General features: G+C 36.4%; 3 protein-coding genes and 1 long non-coding RNA gene across 9 annotated transcripts; 2 read left to right on the top strand and 2 right to left on the bottom strand.

The window, feature by feature from the left end:
* Positions 1-1,839: 1,839 nt before the first annotated feature.
* Positions 1,840-6,570, top strand: LOC125198606 (FACT complex subunit SSRP1-like). The gene is made up of 16 exons (XM_048096930.1): positions 1,840-1,951; positions 2,516-2,701; positions 2,982-3,087; positions 3,313-3,449; positions 3,613-3,696; positions 3,773-3,867; positions 3,962-4,070; positions 4,231-4,317; positions 4,415-4,507; positions 4,747-4,944; positions 5,037-5,182; positions 5,273-5,426; positions 5,559-5,657; positions 5,741-5,920; positions 6,008-6,086; positions 6,160-6,570. The coding sequence occupies exons 1-16, from the start codon at positions 1,898-1,900 to the stop codon at positions 6,285-6,287; spliced, it is 1,935 nt and encodes a 644-aa protein (XP_047952887.1). The 5' UTR covers positions 1,840-1,897; the 3' UTR covers positions 6,288-6,570.
* A 244-nt stretch (positions 6,571-6,814) lies between these two features.
* Positions 6,815-8,648, bottom strand: LOC125198607 (probable pectate lyase P59). Its single transcript, XM_048096931.1, has 2 exons — positions 8,356-8,648; positions 6,815-8,090 (listed from the first exon to the last, which is right to left on the bottom strand). Exons 1-2 carry the CDS (start codon positions 8,541-8,543, stop codon positions 6,950-6,952), a joined length of 1,329 nt encoding a protein of 442 aa, XP_047952888.1. The 5' UTR covers positions 8,544-8,648; the 3' UTR covers positions 6,815-6,949.
* Positions 8,649-9,726: 1,078 nt separating this feature from the next.
* LOC125198621 lies at positions 9,727-15,274 on the bottom strand. Of its 3 annotated transcripts, XR_007172433.1 has the most exons (6): positions 15,138-15,274; positions 13,576-13,632; positions 11,986-13,167; positions 11,295-11,333; positions 10,984-11,064; positions 9,727-10,807 (listed from the first exon to the last, which is right to left on the bottom strand). It is a non-coding gene; the product is annotated as an uncharacterized LOC125198621 (long non-coding RNA). The 3 variants fall into 3 exon arrangements; XR_007172432.1 differs by having other exon boundaries at positions 11,986-13,632; XR_007172431.1 differs by lacking the exons at positions 11,986-13,167; positions 13,576-13,632.
* Positions 11,701-14,201, top strand: LOC125198617 (probable auxin efflux carrier component 8). Of its 4 annotated transcripts, none has more exons than XM_048096938.1 (7): positions 11,701-11,824; positions 12,032-12,472; positions 13,106-13,280; positions 13,405-13,490; positions 13,599-13,756; positions 13,854-13,930; positions 14,013-14,201. In XM_048096938.1, the coding sequence occupies exons 1-7, from the start codon at positions 11,737-11,739 to the stop codon at positions 14,077-14,079; spliced, it is 1,092 nt and encodes a 363-aa protein (XP_047952895.1). In that variant the 5' UTR covers positions 11,701-11,736; the 3' UTR covers positions 14,080-14,201. The 4 variants fall into 4 exon arrangements, with proteins under 4 accessions (XP_047952895.1, XP_047952894.1, XP_047952897.1 ...); XM_048096937.1 differs by having other exon boundaries at positions 13,103-13,280; XM_048096940.1 differs by lacking the exon at positions 11,701-11,824 and having other exon boundaries at positions 11,877-12,472; positions 13,103-13,280.
* Positions 15,275-16,215: the final 941 nt, after the last annotated feature.

Raw genomic sequence — 16,215 nt, 5'->3', positions numbered from 1 at the left:
TGTCTTTAGCTCTAGCAACCTCGATGGAAACGAGGCCGACTTCGGACAACTTGCTTTTTATATCCTATTCTTTGGTGGAAGGATCCGAGCGGAAATAGAAATTTATTTTGGTAGAGACTATATATTCTAAATATAGAAGCTAACTCGGTTGGGGACTTAAATCCCTCGTTAACTATTAATAAACTATACTTCTACACATAATTGATATATCACAAACTAATTTATGCCATTATATATGTGAGGAATGTTGTAAAATTTTTTTTTTTTTTTTTTTTAATGTTGCTAAGCTATATTGATTTTGGACAATAATTCATTTTGTGCCCAACATGTTGTCAAAGTAAAATTAGTTAGTAAGGAGTGTATTTTTTCAAAGGACATTGACAGGTAACATAAGCAAAAATATAAAATGATATCAGTGTGGAATTTTCAAATGACATTGACAGGTAGCATAATAAGTTTAGACTTGAGCATTTTATTGGATTCATCGTCTACATTATTTAATTAAATTTAATACCAATAGTCTAATACTCTAATTTTTGTCCTATACTAAGCATCAATTTATGTGCCTCTAAAGGGGGAGTGTGTCTAAATTATGCTGGGCGATTCAAACTATGGAATCAACCGTTGTAATATTCTCTATATTTCATTTTTAAGGATAAAAATATCCAACAAAACAAATAGAAGGTTTGTTGGCGCAAAACGTCATAAATTTTTACGTGAATTGAAGAAACAGCCACATTTTGCATTATTAAGACATCAAGGGATCATTTTATTTAGTAGTGGATGTGATAGATAAGCTTGGTGGGATAGAGCAAGATTTGAGTGTTTGAGTTATTTAATTTTATGTTTCGATTAATCGATTATGATATCAAAAAAAAAAATTGAAGGATGATTATTGAAATAAAAATATATATAATTATCCCTTACAATCTTAAATAAGAGGACAAACAAAATCAATAATACTTGTTGTTTAGGTATTTTTTGGATTTGTATTGTAAATTGGAGAGTGAATGAATCATTTATACAACTTTGAGGTTATAAAAATTAATTATTTGTTTGGGTGGTTAGGTGCAGACTATGTTATTTATCACTAACATATACTCCCTCCGTCTCGCTTTAGGAATCCCGGTTGAGTCGGACACATGTTTTAAGAATAAAGTGTTTGGGTGTGTAATAAATAAATATTGTAGTGGATGTTGGGACTCACTTTTAATTGAGTGTCCAATAAATAAATGTTATAGTGGATGTTGGGATCCACTTTTAACATTTTTTTATTAGTTGTAGTGGATGTTGGGACCCACTTTTAACACTTTGTAGACATTTTTTATTAATTTATTTCAACCGTGACTTCTAAAGCGGGACGCCCAAAATTGATCAACCAGGACTCCTAAAGCGGGACGGAGGGAGTAATATAGTAGTTGATACTAATTTTAATGCATAATTTATAAATAAGAAGAAAAAATAATTAATTATAGGTAACTAATTTTTGTAGACGGTTCAAAATAAAAAATAAAAAAAACTCCTACATGACTATTGGTTGTGGCCGAATGTAATATTTGTATGCAAAAAAAAAGAAGTTTTTTAAAGCATTTGTTAATTGAATAAACTCAAAATCAATTTATGAAAGAATATAAATTACAGTTGAGTTGATTATAATGAGAGTGCGAATTCGAAGTCGGGAATAAAGATTAATAATTGGGCCTCATTTTAAATACTAATTGGGCTATTGAATAATGTGGCCCATTATCAGTTGAGCCCAAACGGAGAGCCACGTGCCGACCACGTGAGCTCCCTCATTTCTGCTGCTGTATATGTTGGCGCCACAGTTATATTGTGCGCACCCCACTCAGTATAAATACCCTCTCCCGCGCCCCTGCCTAACTCTCGCTTCCCAACCATGGCGGACGGTCATTCCTTCAACAATATCTCTCTCGGTGGTCGCGGAGGAACTGTGAGTGATTCATTTTGCTCCGTTTTGTTCATTGTCGAATTAATTCATCATTTTTTACTATTTCGTGTCCTAATTTTGGTGGCTGTATACCCTAACCCTAGTTTTAGTGTGTGTGTGTTGTTGCATCAGAAAAGCTGTTACATCGATTTTTCCTGTGTTAATCCATGTTGTCGTGCCAAAATTAGGGTTTTTTGTGGACGAGGTGATCAGAATTTGTTGGATGTTTAGAGTGTTTCTGACAATTGTATTGTGGTAGGATCTGTTAACTGAGCTGCCTTCTTTGGTTAGCCTGTCGAAATGTGATATTTTTGTGTCAAAATCTTTCTGGGTGGACATGGATAAGTTGAATTGGGGATCTCAAGCTGAATGGACTAGATTTTCTTTGAGAGTTAGTTGAACTCTTGAAGGGAAAGAAGAAAATAGCGAAACAGAGAAGATGAAAAGTTGAAATTAGTGGTTCTGTGATGTGAATTTTTAGTTTGCGAGAATCTGGTGATGTTATTCTTGAGTACTACTTTTTGTTGTCATTGAAAAAATGAAATTGAGTCCTGCCCTCGCTTGCAGAATCCAGGACAACTTAAAGTCCACTCAGGTGGGATACTATGGAAGAAACTAGGAGGTGGCAAGGCTGTGGATGTTGATAAATCCGATTTGCTGGGCCTTACATGGATGAAAGTACCTCGATCTAACCAACTTGGAGTTCGGACCAAAGATGGCCTCAACTACAAGTTCACTGGTTTCCGGGATCAGGTGGGTGTGTTATCTCATTTCATGTTTTTTAAGAACTGTGAGTTTCCAAGAACGAGATTCTTTACTTGAGTCATAACTGGATCAAACTTCCTGTAATTTAAAAAGTTGCAGTATGGGGAAAAGCTATTTGTGTTTATCAATTTGTGATGCAGTTAAAAGTGATCTATTCATACTCTGCATGTATTCTCATCACCACCTTGTCATGCCTCCAATGGAGGAGTTACATACTCTAAGAACCACTTGGTATGATAACTTGCCCTTGTGGATGCTTTTTGTGCAGGATGTTGCGAGCCTTAATACATTCTTCCAGTCCAACTTTTCAGCAACTCCAGAGGAGAAGCAGCTTTCTGTCAGTGGAAAAAATTGGGGAGAAGTTGATTTAAATGGTATTGTATACCTCCCATTACATTTGATGTATTCTTTTTGTCGCCATAAGGTAGTTTGTCATCATATAGATATGTCTGTAGATGCTCAATTGATTCATTTGAAACAATGTCAACATTTTTGTCTTTTTTTGCTAGTATGGTATCCTTGTTGGCATCGAATCTTTAGGATCAAGTGAATGTGATTGTTTGATGTATGGATAGCTTATACACTCTTTTGATTCCCAGGGAATACGCTTACTTTTCTTGTGGGCAATAAGCAAGCATTTGAGATATCTCTAGCGGACGTAGCACAAACCCAGCTACAAGGGAAAACTGATGTCATGTTGGAATTCCATGTTGATGATACAACTGGTGCCAACGAGGTACTTATTATTCCATGTAATTTATTATTCATGGCTATCTGGTGTTCATTGCATCTACCGTGATACATAGAAAAATATTGTGTAAGATTTATCGTCAATCTAGATTGATTTCCTGTTATTTGGTAATTTCTTGCTAATTTGATAAATATATTATTTCTTGCAGAAAGATTCATTAATGGAAATAAGTTTCCACATTCCTAATTCAAACACTCAATTTGTTGGTGATGAAAATCGACCTTCTGCTCAGGTATTTCTTTTACATGAATCCTGTATGTTGGTTATCTTTCAGTCATTTCGGCATTAGTAATATGCCCATTTTGCAGGTATTCAGAGACAAGATTGTCTCAATGGCAGATGTTGGAGCAGGAGGTGAAGAAGCTGTTGTTACATTTGATGGGATTGCCATACTTACTCCTAGGTGTGTTACCTCAGTTTCTAGAATAATTTTGAATAAGTTGCAGCCCGACATCAGTAATCTCTCTGGTGCAGTTCTGACATTATTTTTTGTTCAGGGGACGATACAGTGTCGAACTTCATCTTTCCTTTTTACGTCTCCAAGGACAAGCTAATGACTTCAAAATTCAGTACAGCAGTGTAGTTCGTGTTTTTTGGTTGCCTAAGGTACTTTCTTTCCCTTCTATAACATCCTATATGAATGGTATCTGCACTTATCAATATTGGGAAATCTACTGTATTTATTGTATAATTTTTTCTCAAATAACAGGATATTACCTATTTCATAAATCACCTATAATGGCTATGTTATTTTTTTTTCCTGCAGTTCAACCAACCACACACCTTTGTTGTCGTGACACTCGATCCTCCAATTAGGAAGGGCCAAACCTTGTATCCACATATTGTGATGCAGGTTAATATTTAATAGTTTAATTCTTTAGTTGAACATGAAAATTATAGGATTGATTTGAAGTTTTAATGAGATTCTCCTTTTTTTAATCTCATTACAGTTTGAGACTGATGCTATTATGGACACCACTTTATCAATGAGTGAAGACCTTTACAATTCCAAATACAAAGAAAAGCTTGACCCAGATCACAAGGTAATAACCTATTAATTTATAAAATGCTGATTCACCAGTTAACTCACTGGATCTCAAACTGCTTTCTTGACAGTTGTATTGTAAAGTAGGTAGACCATACCACATTTTCCTTATATTACTCTAATTAACTTTATTTCATATTTACTGGATCCCCTGTCTCCATGGAGTGCTTCCATTTTGTCTGCTTGGGAAGCTGAGAGAAAATATTATATTACATCATCTTTTTCTTAATATTTCAGGGACTCATCCATGAGGTGTTCATTACTATACTGCGTGGTTTGTCTGGTGCCAAAGTCACCAAACCAGGGAAATTCCGCAGTAGTCAGGATGGTTATGCTGTCAAATCATCACTCAAAGCTGAAGATGGAGTTCTATATCCTCTTGAAAAGAGCTTTTTCTTTTTACCCAAGCCACCCACTCTAATTCTTCATGAGGAGGTACAGTATGAAGTTACCTTTTGGGCTTCTTTAATCTTTACTATGTTTAGATGAAATGGCATCTGAGCACTCTTCTGTCCAACATATTATAGATTGACTACGTGGAGTTTGAGAGGCATACTGCTGGAGGTTCAAACATGCATTATTTTGATTTTCTCATCAGACTCAAGACTGAGCAGGAGCACCTTTTCAGAAATATTCAGAGAAATGAGTATCACAATCTCTTTGAATTTGTCAAGTGAGTGCCTCTTGCTTGTTACCTTATTATCTGATTGAACTTCATAGTGAAGTTGGTCATAACTTGGTGTCTGATATTATGATGTTTCAGGGATAAGGATTTGAAGATGATGAATTTCAATGCGGGGAGTGTCCCGAATGCCGAAGGAGTAGCAGCTGTTTTGCAGAGTGATATTGATGATGCTGTTGATCCACATCTCGAGAGAATCAGGAACGAAGCAATTGGAGATGAGAGTGATGAGGAGGTGCAGCTTCTATTTCCTTTTCCCCGTCTTTGTGAAGTACATCACATGCAGATATTTGCAAAATGCTACTACCAACTACAGTTAAATGCTGATTGAATATATTCATCATTTAATGTACAAATTTAATCACAGGATGAAGATTTTGTTATTGATAAAGACGACGGAGGCTCCCCCACTGATGACTCTGGGGGAGACGACTCTGATGCTAGTGACAGCGGAGGGGAGAAAGAGGTAACATCTCTCTGTCTTATCCGTTTTTATTTTTGGATTTGAATAGTTTATGGAGCCCGACTTGAATATATGGTGTGTTATAGGCAACACCAAAAAAGAAGCCCAACAAGGAACCTTCTGCTGCGAAGGCGTCATCTAGTAGGAAAAAGACCAAAGATGACGATGATGATGGAAAGAAGAAGAAACAAAAGAAGAAAAAGGATCCAAATGCTCCCAAAAAAGCAATGAGTTCCTTCATGTTCTTTTCTCAAGCCGAAAGAGAGGTTTGTACCAGCCTAAATATACTCAAGTGTGTTTGAATGTGTCTATCATTGTACCTTAAACTCAATTTGTGCGCTTTACTGTTGCAGGATGTGAAGAAGACTAATCCAGGAATTGCGTTTACAGAAGTAGGAAAAGTACTCGGAGAAAGATGGAATAAGATGACAGGTATTTACCATATTCCACTTTCTACATAGCATTGCTTTTTACTAGCCCAAGGCTGATGCTCTTGTTTATGCAGCCGAGGAGAAGGCTCCATATGAAGCAAAAGCCCGGGCTGACAAGAAACGCTACGGTGATGAGATCAGTGGCTATAAGAATCCACAGCCGATGGCAATCGACTCGCCAGATGGATCTGACACCTCTTAGAGTTCCATTGCTGACGACTGTCCGAGGTTTCATGGAGTCAGTCTACTAGCCTTGAGGTTTTACAGCCGATACATGTGTGTCTTTCTTGTTACACAAAGATCTGTGATATGGCTATAATGCAACCATGTTGATGCATGTGCTTATATAATCTAACCAAATTTAGAGTGATGAAGGTTATGTTTCACATCAAAGGAGTGTTTGGGAATAGATGTAGCCTTTTGAATTATGAAAGTAATTAAATTCATATTATTCTGAGAGCCAAATGCAAGTTGGATTTTATTCAGCATAATTAGTTAATTCATCAACTTCTCGTTAAGTAAAGTGTAACGCTGCATTGGAGCTTATGCAAACATCATCATCTCTAGTTTTTATTTTAATAGCTTATTTTGTTCATTTAACTTGTGTAGAATGTGTAGTTTTTATTTTATTATTCCCCAGAAAGGTATAAAATCAAAACAAAGCTGTTTCATATATGGTAGGAACGAAATTCTCAGGTTTGGAATAGTGCAGAAATGAAGACACAAAAATGATGGAAAAAAACTCACTCGTTTTAACTCATCATCACCATTCTTCAGTCCCATAAATGTACATTCAACAATGTAAACAAACATTCAATGAATAAACAAATCATGAAGCAACTAAAAAACAAAGGTTACACCTCTCTAGCAAGCTTTCCCCACTCTACACCCAAGTGCCCCCGCAAACCTAGTCATCTCCGCCACCTTCTCCCCTGACGCCGCCTCCACATGGTCGTAAAGCTCCGGATGCTTCCCCACAAAATTCTTATCCCCGGACTCAATGAAGAAAGCCCCCCTCAAGAAAATATCTCCCTGCGACCTCCACGTCCATGACTTCCACGTCGACTCAGGCGTGTACTCCCTCTTCGTCACCTCCTTCGCGTACCCGTTCAACGGCGGCGCAATGTACCTGTTCCCCTGGCTTATGATGGTCGGGTTCATGCTCCCTCCGATCGCGTACATGTTCCAATGCGTGTAGTCGTTGTTCACCACGTGGAAGTACCCGAACCGGCACCTCGGCATCCTCTGCACCATCCTCTTCCCGAAGTGGTTGAACGCCACCGTGATTTGCATCTTCTTGTCGATGTAGTGTGCGTCGTTGGCGCCGAAGAGCATCGCCTCGTCGTGATCGGTGAAGTGGCCGTTGGAAATAGTGATACCTGTGGATCCCCAGATGACGTCGATCAATCCGTCGCTGGCACGTGTCATTGACATGTGGTCGATCCAGATGTCGGTGGAGCCGAAGACGGAGATCCCGTCCCCGTCGCTGCGGGTGCGGAACCCGTAGTGGTCGACGGAGTCGCGGATCTCGCCTCCGGTCCCGGGGACGATCCGGTGCATCTTGAGGCCGTGGATGATGACGTTGTGGACGAACTGGATGGTGATGCCGGCGCCGTTGGCGATGTAGACGGACGCGCCACGGCCATCGATGGTCTTGTGGCTCGTCATGATCAGCTCCTGGTTGAGCCGGATCACCATGCTCCGCTCGAAGATGATCCAGAGGGGCTCCTTCTGGATCACCGCGTGGCGGAGGGTGCCCGGCTTGGGGTTGACCATGTCGTTGTCGGAGGAGTCGGTGACCACGTAGATCTTCCCGCCTTTTCCACCCTTGGCCTTGCGCCCGAAACCTAGGGCGCAGTCGGCCAGGCGGAACCGGTTGTTGGCCCAGTTCGGGTCACAACGCCAGCATCGGTCGATGGGGTTTGTCGCCATGCATGGCCCGGTGTAAACCCTGTGTGACAACTCCCTCCTTGTGTTGTTCGAGCCCTCGAGCTCATTAAGAGTCCTATAATAACGTTTTACCAATTAGACTGAGTGTTGATTTGTTTTCATTTAAGACATGACATTGACATAGCATGTGATATTAATGTTAAAGATGCATAAATAAAGATAGTCGGGGTTCAAAAAAAAATTTAAAATATGTTTTTGATTATTGATGATACCTTTTTATAACAAATTGCATAAATTTGAAGACTTATAAAAGAATAAACAAAAAGTAAGCATGGTATGGACTTAAGCCCCTTGACTGTTTGTTCGCTGTATAATTGTACCTATGGGTGTGTTCATTGAAATGACTGACAACTTTAGCCGGCATTGGCTCATAAGTTGCCAAGGTGCGATTCCAGGCTTCTGCAGCTTTCTTAGACCAATAATCATCATAATGACTGATATTAGCCGAGGCGAATGGAAGAACCAAAACAAAGATGAGCGAGAGCGAATATAACCCCCCTCGCCCCATTTTGTATCCTTTGTTTTTTTATTCACGGTCAGGTCAAATGGAACCCTTAAAGATTTATTTTAGGGGTTCCCGACCGTGTTGTTGAAATCATGCCAAGACAGAGTAATTCTGGGATGTTTTATTGATTTTTCATGTTGTAAGATTGCGTTTATATACAACATTATCTCAGGTGCAAAAACTGCGGGGAACCATTATCAGATTCAGTGGTAATGCCTATTTTTGAAATTAATAGAGGACTTTTTCGTTCAAGTTAATTTAGGTAATATAACATGTGGTGGCCTTCAATGTTTCAAAAAAACAGACCTAATTGGTTAATTCGATTAATTCTACCGCGAATCAATGTTTGGTCAATCCGATTCATACGTTAAGATGTTTGGTCCCCAAAATAAACTCTCAAGTATTCGGTATATTTTTGCGTCACTCTGAAATGGTGTGGCTGACATATTACATTATTTTCTTCATCGTAGTGATTTCTTTTTATTTCAATTTCATTTATTTATCTGCTTCTGTATAATAACCTATTGTTTAATAAAATAATGAAGGGTGGTCATGTAGCTCAGTAGCTCACATACGGTTATGATTAATGACTTTATTCCGAATTCAATCCAGCAACATACTAGTATATAAAATTTAAATTAATACAGTAGCACATATGCCATTCAGTCAGCTTACGGGGTTTCAATAAATTCGTTTAGTTACCTTATTGATATCAAATTACTATGAAGTTCGATGTTCACTTGATAACACATTCGATTTTCCAATTTTTTTTCTTTGACCTCTCATTTTTATTTCATCATTTCAAATACAAGAGCCTACAGAATACATCAATACAAAGGTGATAGACCAGAGACCAGTAAATTCTTTTATTCTTCTTCTTCTACTTTTATTAAATCTTCTTCGGCTCTATCTGTGGTTTTAATTAAAGAAAATTTAGAAAAACAATACTCAAGTGATTTTCATATTAAAAATTATTTAGGGATCTATATTTTTAAATAGTACGTATACTGTAGAATAAAAGTCAGAATGTTGGACGATGTTGCCAGTACGGGTGCACATTGGTAACCAGAGGAGCCGTTAGTCGTGGGGTAGATGAAACAGAGAACGCGACTAGACGAGAATGTTGTGCGAGAGGTATTCGTTAAAGCAGAAAACTTTGCTGTGAGAAAATTCAGAAAAATTGAAATTTCGAAAAACAAACCAGATTTATTCAATATTATCAGCTTGATATACAATATCCAGAGATAGTGGAAACTATATAGTACTACTATTGGTTAATTAAAATGAAACCAAACTTTATGTAGTACTAGTATTGATGTAACGCTAACGCATAGTATATAAAAACATATAAATATATGGGTCGGCAGGTGAGGGTGAGTCGTCACTCTAGCTAATAGAGATACCTTTACGAAAAGAAATCAAATGTGCCAAGCTGCTAATCTTAAGCTATATTCTAGGATAACTAGGTACCTATATATACTAGTAATAACATGAAATAAAAGAGAGCTCAACAAAAGGTAGTCAGACGACAAAATTAAAATATTCCTTACTTCTTAGTATAATCAAGTATGGAAATGTATACACATGCATTCTACAATTAATAAAAATAACTACTTAAATTCACATGAACACTTTAAAATTAAAACTAATGAAGATATTGTGCACGTAGATAAATTCATGATAATAGTATTTAGTTAGCTTAAAAATTGAAATTAAGTGCTAAAATAATTGCATACCCTTAAAGTGATACATAAATTTTCGAAATTGAAAAAAAAAAATTAAAAATAACGAAAACGTTTGAAAATGGAAGACGGGTGAAACACCAAAACATGAGATAGAGCTAGGGTTTCGAAGTGATAAATATATATACTCTTTATTGTTGGAAAAGAAAAAATCGAGTATAAATTTGGCCTCACTTTTTGCTTTTAACAAAAGACATTTCATGCGGAGCAAATTGATAGAAAATGAAATACTCACTATAAAAAGAAAAGGGAGAAAAGCACACGTATTGAAACCACACTCAACCACCTAAACTTTTCCTAGATCTCCTATAATATTTAATCTTCGAAATTGGTTATTGTCAACACACCAACATATAAAGATACATTTGAAACAAATATCAAGATAAAACATTACAAATAGTCCTAATTTGCAAATAGTGTTTGATTTTATGTTTCCTTACCTCACAGTATATGCCATTTTGCGACAGATGACCTCGGAATAATTCCATGTGTTATCAAATTTAGAGAATGATAAATACACCATCCCTACAAAATTCACAGCTTATTTCAATAGTTATAAGGGGAAAAAAAGTCGACATTCTTTGTTCCTGGGGAATAAAAACAAGAATAAATAAAAATAATTATAGTAATGGCCCCAGCTGTCTGATATCACTGAAAGCATATTAAAGAATTCGAACAAATTTGAGCTGAAAATTTCTCACCAATGGCCCACCTGTCGACGCTCAACAGCAACCTAGGCCGAGTGATCGGATAGATTCACTAACTTTGCAAGATTCCAAACCCTGGTCCAAGCCCAAGTGGTTATGAGTAATCAACCTCAAATCTAGATAGTGAACACAAAAATTTAACTGAAAAAGAAAAAGGGAGCTTGAAGAAGAAACGCTATGACCTTTTATTTTTCTGGCAAAATTTCAAGCTTTATAGCAGCACTCTAGAACACTTATTCTCACACTTTTAACATAAATAGCAAAATTCTTTCTTCACTGTAGTTGTTACTCAAGATTTAACTTACTTCTCTTGCAATGCACTTCTTTATTCCTCCATCGAAGATCTGACACAAATGCTCAAGATTAAGGTTCGATTTGACAGATGATAGTTTTATATGAGGAAAGTATATAACATGGTTCGGCAAGAAAAAAGAGCAAAGAGAAAAACAGTCTATATCAAACAAATTGAACTTGATGCAACATACTATATTTTCAAGAGCTGATTGGCTTAAAATTGGAATGGAAAGTTAAACTAAGGAGGAGAACCATCACCAATCAAGGAATTTTTACTTTCCTTTATATATTCCACACTATGCCTATAATCTAGGATTGCTAGGCTTTAAATGAAGAAGGTAGAAAGGATCTAACCACAAGAAGAACTGGAATCAAACTTTATGAATCAGGATGATTGCAATGGACTGACTGTTAATCAAAATCTATTCGAGATTAGCCCTATTAAAATGATTAATGATAGAATTAGAAAGTTACATCTGCAGAGAAACTTGTGCATATTGTGCATATGAAATATCACTTGAGGAAGATTCTCTGAAAAGAGGTAATCTAATCTGCCACCTTTTCCTTCAATAATCAGGCATCGCATCAACATAAGCATATAAAATCTCAGCACATATATATATCCAGAGCATGAAAAAAAGGAAGCATTTCACCACTTCCATCAAATAAAAAAAAGCAATGATCACCCTAACTGATGTCTACCATGTTATTGCATCGATAATCCCCCTCTATGTCGCCATGACTGCAGCGTTGCTGTCGATAAAATGGTGGAAACTATTTACACCAGATCAGTGTTCCGGCATCAACAAATTTGTTGCAAATTTTTCAATCCCCCTTTTATCTTTCAAGGTAATCTCATCAAACAATCCTTATAAGATGAACCTGAAACTGGTATCTGCTGATTTCCTTCAAAAGTTTCTTGCTCTCATCATACTGGCTGCAATAGCCAAAATAAGATCCAGAGGGAGCCTGAGTTGGGTGATAACGGGTCTCTCCTTGTCGACATTGCCTAATACATTGATATTAGGACTCCCACTGATAGAGGCTATGTATGGGAAAGAAGCATCAACCCTCCTGGCCCAAATAGTTGTATTACAAAGCCTTATTTGGTACAACCTTCTGTTAGTTCTTTTTGAGATTAATGCTACAGAGGAATCCATCAATGCAACATCATCTTCAGAAGTAACAGGTATGCATGGAGAGTTTATGTTAATAATTAAATTTTTACTTTTAGACTCATCTAGCTTCTATTATATGCTCCCTCCATCAATAGTGATCTTCCAAATTTCTTCAGTCTTAAAGATTGCTAAATTTTTGGGCCCTACTACTTTAAGTTTTGCCTCCGCCAATGTTATTTACACTTGCACACATATGAATACTCAAACAAGTCTGGAAGAATTTGGTCAATTCTTTATAGTCTAGAAGAAAGTAAATCAACAAACATTATAAGGAGCAAACAAAGACAAGGTAGAACAATTAGAAATAGGCATAGATTTGAATGAAAGCAGAAAATCAAGTCTCCAATTGAAATACTTGGCCAAGCAGCCTATGTAACAGCCCAGTCAATGACAGATACTTCACTAAATCCATTCATTTTATCTGCAAGATTGGTTTCACCCATTTAATCCCTTCCCCAAGAACAGAGAACTAAAAGCCACCTGAATTTGTCATGTTTTCTTTGCTTACTAAGATTTCAAAATTTCAAGGCCATAACAAAATAATGCTGCATGAATGTTACTACAGTGAAAATATTCTAATTGAGCTACTTTTTTCTGCCAATTACTTTGATTTAATAAGTGTGAACATTTCTTTGAAGGAGCAGTGGAGAGTCCACAAAGAGCAGAAGCAATGAATGTAGACGAGAAAGATGAAGGAATCAAAGATCTGAGGAAAAGAAACATAAAAATTATTATCTCAACAGTAGGAAAGAAGCTTATCAGAAATCCCAACACATATGCCACCTTTGTTGGCATTTTATGGGCATGCATACATTTCAGGTAATACAAACAAAACTCATGCAGACTATTGGCTGTTGTAACCAATTGGTGGTAAAGAGTTTGACTATCCCAGAACACCATAGATCAACTGTAAGTCTCACATTACGACTGTCATTATGTGCAGGTGGTCAGTAAAATTGCCTAAAATAATTGAAAATTCAGTTACACTATTGTCAGATGGAGGACTTGGAATGGCTATGTTCAGCTTAGGTATGCATGTTTAAAGTTTTACTTCTATCAGATGCCGTTCATGCACACAAAAACACACTCATACGCACAAGGGAATTCCTTCTACCTCCTTAATCTTTTTCTGGTCAGGCCTATTCATGGCTTCACAACCCAGAGTGATTGCCTGTGGTACCAGAAAAGCAGTATTAGCCATGGCGATGAAGTTTCTAGTAGGCCCATTGCTCATGTCCGTGCCCTCATTAGCACTTGGACTAAGAGGAACATTACTTAAAGTTGCAATTGTGCAGGTTCGTAAGTATCATTGTCTCTAGTCATATCAGTACCTGAGAATTATTCTTTATTCAATGTTAAAACTTAGCAGAAGAATTTATAAACATGGTGCAGGCCGCTCTCCCTCAGGGGATAGTTCCGTTTGTGTTTGCAAAGGAGTATAATCTACATCCAGCTATTCTAAGCACCGGGTATTCAATGTTTTCACTTTTCAGTAATTGTTACCAACTCAAAAACAAGAAAAATTTCAGAAACTGTTTATTTTACCTGTAGGGTTATATTTGGTTTGCTCATCGCTGTTCCAATTGGATTAGCATACTACTTCCTGCTGGATTTATAAAGAAAGGTACTGCTGGCAACTAGGGAGAATTATTTCAAATGCATTTGGAACAAATCTATAGTTGAGTGTCATTTATTTGTAGCTATATTTGGTTGATCAATGCAGTATAGGTTTTAGGTTGATTAGCAGCAAACATATATGCAAAAAACACTAAATAAAGAACTGATTGTAGAACAAAGTCAGAGACTCGAGGAAAAGAAATATGTTCATGAACATCATTTTATTCATTCATCAAAATGTCATTTAACATGTAGAATAGCGCCAGGAATTTGAAAATAGAGAAAAAGGGATAAGAGAAACTTAAAACTGTTTCTGATTGTATGAATGGAGCACATATTTGGTGCAAACAATTCAACTTACTGAGATTTTGTTAGAACTCCAAGTTCCACTATATGTTTGTTTAGAGAGCTTACAAAAAATGCCGGTTCTAAATCTCACTTTCCAGACATGATATTAAAATCTCAGCAAAAAATGTCTCCCATATTAAAATCCCCACAACTATTTCAATTTTCAAATATGATTTTTACTAAAGTCAACATTCTAGACAAACATTACTACTCCCCAATTCTCCAAATTCTCAAACAAACAACTCTATGCAAGTGCTTAAATCACTCATTTCAAGGTTCAGAGGGGGAAAGAAAACTGGAGACCTAGTGCCCAAATTTTTTCGGAATGATAGTGCATCACAGAACATAGTCATGGTGTCAGACTTAAGCAATAAGCATATCTCATCACGACTCAAACAACTAAGTACTTCCAGTGAAATAGTCGCCAGCCACAACCTCGCTTTTTAAAAACAATGCTTGGATACATAGATCGTCCACCTCAAATTGAATTCATGAATTGCACAAGTTCAAATCGGCATTCCTTCTGCAAATGCTTTCTACATATAGCCTAATGGAAACAGAAATTGAGTAAACCAAGCACAATTAAACAGTCATTATAACGAGAGCAACAAGTGTGTGTGAGAACAATAGAACCTACACCAACACGTCAAAATGAAAGGCAATATTCACATGAATCATCCAACACGATTGAAATATCCACATGAATCTTACTGCAAATTCCGCGCGCGCGGGAGAGAGAAGCAGAGGCGTGGACTGAATTGAGAGCATCAACTCTTTTTAATCTTGCAGTTTAAGTTGCGATGCTTTTTAATTTGATCGCTCAATGTCAAAATAAATCAGTAATTTAGGCTTTGTGTTTGTGTGGAGTAATTTTAGCCTTTTCAAAATTTTATCACATACTATTGGAGTTAATTTCCTACTATAAAAGTATGAAATTTGATCAATTGGTTTGACTTATAGTACAATTTTTAACATAATAAATCACGATGTTTTAGATTATCACATCAACTGAATTTGGTTTACTTTACTTTTTATGTACTGTATTTTAGTTTCTTTAAAGTAAAACGACATCGCTTAGTCGTCCACATTATTATATTAATATAATATAATTATATCACTGTTAATTGATATCACTAATTAAAAGTGAAGGATAACAAAAGGGAAAAAGGATGATAAATTTAAAATAATATCAAAGTTAGTACATAACTAAAATAATATCAGATTTAAAATGTTAAAAGTGTAAAAAGACCAAATTGCCCAAACCCCTCAAATTAATATCAAAGGGTATTTTCGTACCAAAAAAAGCCAAAAGGATCAATTTCGAGATAAACCTTTAGTCCAGGGACTATGGGCGAGATAAACCCCTAGTCCAGGAATGTCTTTGATTTATCATTCAAATTTTGAAATATAAGACGGTTCATAATTTAACCAATTTTTGTGATTTTTATTCGACTAACCCATTAAATTATATACGATGTTTTCTCTGTTACACTAAAGTGTTATTTTTCTTTTTCTGAGGTTCCATAAAACGCAATACGATTTTAGAATGAGAACATCAAATGTATTTATTTCTTGTATTATCTATGCTACATCATACTACTAATGGCCAATGGTCCACAAAATCTTCATGTGATGACAAGGAGAATGTTTAATTGGGATCTTTTAACCTAACTTACGTCACAATACTCCCTCCATTCCGCTTTAGCAGTCCTATTGACTTTTCTGCTATCTTTTTGTAAAAATGATAAAATATAGTTAAGGAGGAGAAATGGTGGATTAAGAGAGAGAA

This window comes from Salvia hispanica, unplaced genomic scaffold (genome assembly GCF_023119035.1).
Source record: "Salvia hispanica cultivar TCC Black 2014 unplaced genomic scaffold, UniMelb_Shisp_WGS_1.0 HiC_scaffold_169, whole genome shotgun sequence".
In the NCBI taxonomy this organism is placed as follows: Eukaryota; Viridiplantae; Streptophyta; class Magnoliopsida; order Lamiales; family Lamiaceae; genus Salvia; species Salvia hispanica.
Note: the sequence above shows the minus strand (reverse complement) of the source record. Positions and strands in the feature narration are given on the sequence as shown.

Bases quoted from the DNA above. Each gene is read 5' to 3' on its own strand.
- LOC125198617 (XM_048096937.1), top strand. From the start codon at position 11,737: ATGATAGAATTAGAAAGTTACATCTGCAGAGAAACTTGTGCATATTGT. The intron at 13,281-13,404 runs GTAATACAAACA...CATTATGTGCAG, and splicing joins TGGGCATGCATACATTTCAG to GTGGTCAGTAAAATTGCCTA. The intron at 13,931-14,012 runs GTATTCAATGTT...TTTTACCTGTAG, and splicing joins CCAGCTATTCTAAGCACCGG to GGTTATATTTGGTTTGCTCA.
- LOC125198607 (XM_048096931.1), bottom strand. From the start codon at position 8,543: ATGGGGCGAGGGGGGTTATATTCGCTCTCGCTCATCTTTGTTTTGGTT. The intron at 8,091-8,355 runs GTACAATTATAC...ACGTTATTATAG, and splicing joins TTCAATGAACACACCCATAG to GACTCTTAATGAGCTCGAGG.
- LOC125198606 (XM_048096930.1), top strand. From the start codon at position 1,898: ATGGCGGACGGTCATTCCTTCAACAATATCTCTCTCGGTGGTCGCGGA. The intron at 3,450-3,612 runs GTACTTATTATT...TATTTCTTGCAG, and splicing joins ATACAACTGGTGCCAACGAG to AAAGATTCATTAATGGAAAT. The intron at 4,071-4,230 runs GTACTTTCTTTC...TTTTTCCTGCAG, and splicing joins GTGTTTTTTGGTTGCCTAAG to TTCAACCAACCACACACCTT.